Genomic DNA, 7,049 nt, shown 5'->3' on the forward strand with positions numbered 1-7,049 from the left:
TTCTTAAGTCTACCCAAAGGGTTAATTCTCTAATTAGAAACTTATAAATATCCAACAAGTATTAAGGGGGAAGAATGAAAGTAGCTAGCACACACTCTCAACACCAAAGGAAAATTTCTGAACAAAAGAGTTCAACATTGAGATTTGAGAGGAACAAGAGAAGGCACGTCTTAAGTTTCTACTCTCCGGGTGCAGAGACACCTTGCTTCAGTTTCTCCTTCTTCATCTTCTTCTTGGAGACTGGCTTCTTTTTCCTTGGAGGAAGGGTTTTTTGTGCATACACGTAAAGTACATAATTTCCAACCAGGAATGTCAACAATAGCCCGCCAACAATAAGCAGAACTATCAATCCTGGGTTTAATCCTTTGGCTTGGGCATCCTTGAAACATCAGAAAGCAAACAACTATAATAAGAATCAGAGAGAGGACATGACCACCACATAACAATTATGCAATCCAGCATATGGAATAAAAACATCAAGTTAGTACATTATTCTCTAAGGAAATAATGCTTGCATATTTTGCTACTAAAATTAATTTGAACACATACACAAATGGCCAGTCTTTAAGATTAATTCCAGTTCTATTCCTACTTCTGATCAGAGATTCTAGTGCATAACCTACCACTTAATTATATCTTACATACTATTGAAGAGTAGACAGACATCAACGGCAAGTGAACATTTTTGATATAATGCTAAATTTCAAATTGATTACTAAAAATAGGTGAGCATCTTCATGTATACCAGAATTTCTCAATGAATAAATTACTATGCAAGATTAACTGTAAAGGGAAAAAATACAGAGAAATGAACAGAAGTATTATGCTTCCAAAGGTTCAGATCTACAGGAGTCTGCGGTTGAGTTTATATGAACAGTACATGAATATATGATTTCCATTTTTCATTGAATAAGTAAGCGAAAAAGACCAAATGCAATTCATTTGAATGTTAGCATATAAGGATTTTGATTTGGCTTTTGATCTTTTTATTTTACATGGCATTCATAAAATATGAAAGAAAAAATAATTCTATCAATAAAATTCATGGGTGCATTTAAACCGAAGGCCAAAATCTAAATTACACCCTTCGAATTTGTTGGAATTGTCATTTTTGTTCTTAAGGTTTAATTTCTGTCATTTTGGTCCTTAAACTTTAACATTTCTGTCAAATAGGTCCTTTCATCCATTGTTGTCTATAAAATTTCTGTTAAGTAGAGTAAAACATCTAAGGGGCAGGGCGGACTAGGATCAGGGGCACCCTGTCCATTCCTCAGGGCGGACCACCTTGTGGGTTGGGAGCAAGGCAGGTCAGGGGCAGGATGAATTGGAGGTATTATCCTATCCCTAATGAGGTGCTTTCCACGTTAACGTGGTAGAGTTGAAAGAGAAAAGGGGGTAGTAGTCGTGAGAGTACCATGAAAGAGAGAAAGCAAGTGTTTTAGATGATAGTTATAGAATATGTAACAAAAATAAATGAATTATAAATAATCTGCGTAAAAATATTGAATTATATTATACATATAGATAACTTAATAATTTCAATTATATATTTAATAAAAACATAGGGTTTGCAGGGCAGGGACTTGTCACCACTTTGGGGGTGGGGAAAGCCCAGGATAGAGAACTTTTGTCATCCCTAAAAAAGTAGTCATATCACATATGTTTTTTTTTTTTTTTTTTTTAAAGATAATTACAATATGCTGCTAACTCAACAGCTCAAACATTTTTCCCCCTAGAACTCTAAGCGCTTTGTGCATGGAAAGGTGGTAATTATGCTGTTTAAAGCCGTTGTCATATCACACTCACACATGAAAATACTTTAGAGACCAATATGACAATTCAAGAATCAACTTGACAAGAATGCTTTTTCTTTATAAGGACCAAAATGATAAAAACAAAACTTTAGGGACCAAACGACAATCCAATCTAATTTGGATTTTATTAATATATGGATTTGAAATGATTAGGCGAAATATATTATTTCAAAATTCATAACATGGACTAACATCCTAAAACCTAAAATCTGTCATAGTTACTAAAATTCATATCAATCAATTTATACAAAAAATGGTTCTTCAAACCCCTTGATTTTAAATCCCCAAAGCCAAATGCAAACCTTGTTGAATTTGAATAAGATTGTGGCCAAAATAAAAAATCACAACTTCATTGAATTATATAAACAAAACGAAAAAAAAGATCAGAATAATCCAAAATTTCGATTCACTGAAAACTAATTCTTTACCCATGTTTGTTTATACACAAAAAAAAAAAAAAAAAAAAAAATACAGAATTTCAATTTTATTCTTTACCCATGTTTGTTTATACACAAAAAAAAAAAAAAAAAAAAAAATACAGAATTTCAATTTCCTGAACTCCATTGAACATGCATGGCAAACAAAAGCAAATTCCGATATCAATATCAATCATCTAAAATTATACTCTAGCAGATCTTTGAATTAGAGACATAAAGATACAAAATTTAATCTTTTTTTTTTTTGACAGATCTCGCAAAAAATAAAAAATTTAGAGTGAAAGATTTGCGTACCATGCGATCGAAGGAGGGAGGGACCTTGCCGTCGAACTCGAACGAGTCGTCCATGGCCGTGACTCAGTGGTAGAGAGAGATCAGCTCTGCGATGAGCTCCTGGGAGAGAGTTTAACTGTAACAGAAATTGAGATCTTAGGGATTGCAAAATTGGACTCAGCTGCAGAAGGGTCAAGAAGAAACGGTCGTGTTTTGATTTTATAGGAGTGAGTTTTGAGGAAAATAAAGTAATTTTTTAATTTGCCCTTGGTTTTTCATGTATTTCGGTGCTTGCCTTAGTAGACTTAGTGTAATTTTCTAGAGTAATGCATCAAAGAATTTGACCATTTCTTAAGAGTTTGGTAAGGTTTTATTAGTTCTTTTTTTTTTTTTTTTAAATTTTTTTATATGATATCAATTTTTTAATTTATAAATGACAATTTTTCATATTAATAAACACCAAATTTTTTTGTGTCCTTAAACTTTTTCAATTTCTTCATGCCATTTTTAAAGACGAGTTGTTATTAGACAAGACTTCTTTTGCAATAACTTTGTCATTGTTCCCATGTGTCAGATTGTGATTGGATGACTATTATTTTCACATTGATTATTTAATTTTAATTATAATTTATCACGTGACTCAGGATTGTGCTTTAAAAAAACAATGGTGGTCCAATAACTTTTTTTTTCCTTTTGAGAGCTGGTGACGCCTGGGTTTTAGGCTCGGGATTTGGGCCATTATTGGATTTTGAAAACGGGCCAGGTAATTTTCTCTTTAAAACTGTTGCTAGAAGCAGAAACATTATGCCAGGCCGAAAAAGTCTAGGACCACAAAAACTCATATAGGCCCATTCCTGGCCTATATGAGTTTTTCTTCGCACCCTATTAAGGAGTGTCCTGCTGTTTATCAAATAATAATAATAATAATAAGTGTCCTGCTTAGAAAAATAGTAATATTAAGAAGTGTCCTAAAAGTTAAAAAGTAAATATTGGGGTTAGTGGGTTACACGTAAAAAGACATTCAATTATTAATCTTCATGAACATTTAAAAAAAAATAAAAGTATCTTTTATCATAATTCATTGCTACATACAAACAAATCATTGTAGTTGGGTGTTTTTCTGGATAATAGTAGATAGTTTGACTTTATTTAAAATAATATATATATATATATATATGAAAACATCATTAAGTAAAATATTAAATACAATTTAACTTGTCAAGATTATTGAAACCTAATTGAAACTCTTGATGTTTTCAATAGAGACGCTTGGGTTAGAATCTTCCACTACTAATTTGTTTTTGGTAGCTGAGAGAGCATTTCATTTACATCAAAATTAAGTACATAGGTCTCTATTCTCTATCCAGAGCAACTAGCACAGCCTCAGAGAGTGAATGGGAAAACAAAGCACCAACAAAATCCTTATTATTGGCTGCCCATTTAACCAGGGCATGGGCTACACTATTCTTAGATTTGCACACCCACACGAATTTGCAATATGCAAAATGACTATTTAATTATTTAATATCTTCTAAAATAACTCTTAACTGCTGTCATCAGCTGTATTTGACAAAGCATCCTCACAAACCATTGAAGATAACTCTCAAATTATCCAAAAAAACAATTTAACTTGTCTTAGGCACTCTTAAGAAAAGCATATAAATATATAATTTTTTTAAATAACTTGTTCACGTGTCTTGCCTTAGCAAATATATAAATGATTATGAATTTGTGGGTTTGTAAATTTATTACTCTAATTTTCCCTCAAATTGGATAACCTGGCAATCTTGTCTTAATAGTACTTCTCCTCTCATATCTGGATGATGTGCATGATTCGATGTATGGTTAATAGATTCTTTTATTGACTGTTAAAAATGGAAACATTTTGAAAAAGTCTGATCTACTAAAGTTTAAAGGCATGCTTTATAACCACCCTGAATTCTTAATGTGATGGCCACTTCACAAGAAAAAGTTCTTATGGGGTACGGAGAGAAGGAGCAAGAGCCGGGGTTCAAGTTTCCAAGAAAGAACACCGAGTATTGGATTTGGTAGAGGAATTTTCACAATTGCAACATCTCATCTCGTCTAGTACAAAACATAAACGTCACTTGGTCGTAAAGTAAAAACTAAATTATTTTGTTGTTAAGAGGCTTGTAGTTTAATGGTATTAGTTGTTTTATTTTATGAGAATGACCACGATTCAAATCATTCTTTCCTATTGTTGTAACTTGTAACTATTAAATCTGAATGAAAAGTCAAGTGCTACAAATGAAAATTTATTGTTCAAGATTAGGCTATTTACATCCGACACACTGGGCCATATAATAGCTAAGAATAGATCTTATACACAAGATACACCATAACTTCAACTAAAAAACAGTGGGTTTAATAAAATCCTTCTTAATAGGCCCAAATTATTGGTTTAAGACGTTCAAACGTCAAATAGTTCAGTTTAAAACTAGGCAGGTAGGGTCGATCGAACAACCCTAGTACTGTCGAAAAAGCGTAATTTTAGACCCAATAATTTTAATTAAAATAAAATTGTTATTTCAAGAGAAATTTGAACCTTAACGCCTTTACAAACAACATGAGATGTCGAATGCATTAATATGTTATTGGATTTCACAACATTTGAGTAGGCGATTTTTTAATTATTCTTATTTCTCACTACTAACATCATTTTTTTTTATCTATCATTAACAATTATTCACCTTAATAGCTGTGAAATATTTTTTTAAATTTTTTTATAACTCTAGATTTATTGATTAAAAAAAATGGCTATCCGTTGTTGGATGTCTTGAAGCATTTTTTTTTTTTTTTTACTGCAATGAATATATTAACAGAAATTTTTTTTACTAGAAAAAAAAAATCATTTAATTGACTAAAATCCTAAAACTGTATAGTTATATATATAAAATGAACAAACCATAAAATTGTCTCCCATGTTGTATCCTACATCATATAAGTTAGCAATTAAATTCGCAGCTACCCATTTCACTGGCACCGTCCAAAACAAGCTTGCCATATGATTATGAACCCATTATATTATCCAACACTATCATTGCATCCTTGTGTACCTAATCTGTATCCAACATGTAATTTAAAATTTTCATAGCAGACAAATATTTTTTATTGGTTAAATCAAGAGATTCAAGACAACATTCTGGGGTTAAACGTGCTTATGCGTTGTATATATAGGTCAGGAACAGTCACGCTTCACTATGTCTAAGATTTTGGGCTCTCTGATTGGATATGGATAAAAATAATGCAAACTGTTTAATCCGACTATAGCATTATCACATGATAAGGAAATTTTGGCAGGGTTCTATTAAAAGCCACAACCTCAACAAGACAACTAATTGTACATGAACGAGAGCTGAAAAGAATCTATCATTGTAGTTGGAATTCTTTATACAAATGCAGGTTACTCATATAAATTTTCGGGTCCCAACAGAACAGACAAAGTGGTACTAGTACTAATAATCTACAACCATATAAGAAAATTTTGTTTGCACCTTTTAATTAATGCATTTGAAAGGCAAGAGGCAAAAGTTAAAGATCACCATCCTCTTTTAAGTAAAAAGGTTAGATGTGGATAATACGAGAAGGTATTTGGTATCAAATGATGTTATGTTAGCTATATTAAAATTCAATAAATGTGAGACATATCAAGGAAAAAAAATAACTAACCTACTAACAATTGAAATAGATATGTTAATAGGTAGTTATTTTTATACATATGTCTCTCGTTAATTAGATTTTGATACGGATAACATGGTATCATTCGATACAATTTTTTTTTTTTTAATAACAGTGTACATAATAATTTCTATAACCAGTCACCTTTAGACAAGGAATTAAAACATAGCAGAATTATAGGGCCATTCGATTTACTAGAAACCGACATAGTGTGCTGGATCTGGGCCATAAGACTAGGAAACTGGTAGTATAACGTGCATCGTGGAAATTTCAGTATGAATTGTCCATTACTACATTGTTACATCGTACGCCAAGTCGCCAACCAACCACTCTACTATGAACTTTCCATTTTTTTTGCAGATATTGTGAAAATGAAAGTCTTTTCGGTTTAGAAATGTCCAATGATTTGTTCTAAACGTCGGTCGAATTTGCTGATTGAGCTAGTTTGACATAGTTTTTGGCTGCTGTTGTCTAAAGCTTTAGCTAAAACCTTTAAGCTAAGACTTTATGCCAAGACTTTTTCTACAAGGATAACCTCAATTGCTTACTAGCTTTAGCTAAATTCGATTCTCTTCTTTTTCCTGTCTTTAATTTTTCCCAAAAGAAACAAAATATATAAGTCTAGATTCTTGTGATAGGTGCTTGTTTAGGGTGCTCACTCCAATTAAGAATGATTGACACTCTAAAAAAAAAAAATTCTCATTAATGGGTACTATGATATAAGAGTATATTAAATCCACCTTAATTTGTGTTCTTAATAAAATTGTTGAAGAGATAATAAAACGTCCTTGAAAAAAGGTGGGGGATTAAATAAGAAACCAAGATA

At 31.7% G+C, this 7,049-nt stretch overlaps 1 protein-coding gene across 1 annotated transcript; it reads right to left on the reverse strand.

Annotated features, from left to right (window-relative positions):
• Window positions 1-2,812, reverse strand: LOC112031868 (DNA-binding protein S1FA). The gene is made up of 2 exons (XM_024064577.2): window positions 2,546-2,812; window positions 1-379 (listed from the first exon to the last, which is right to left on the reverse strand). Exons 1-2 carry the CDS (start codon window positions 2,597-2,599, stop codon window positions 179-181), a joined length of 255 nt encoding a protein of 84 aa, XP_023920345.1. The 5' UTR covers window positions 2,600-2,812; the 3' UTR covers window positions 1-178.
• Window positions 2,813-7,049: the final 4,237 nt, after the last annotated feature.

This window comes from Quercus suber, unplaced genomic scaffold, assembly GCF_002906115.3.
Source record: "Quercus suber isolate HL8 unplaced genomic scaffold, Cork oak 2.0 scaffold_63, whole genome shotgun sequence".
Classification (NCBI taxonomy): Eukaryota; Viridiplantae; Streptophyta; class Magnoliopsida; order Fagales; family Fagaceae; genus Quercus; species Quercus suber.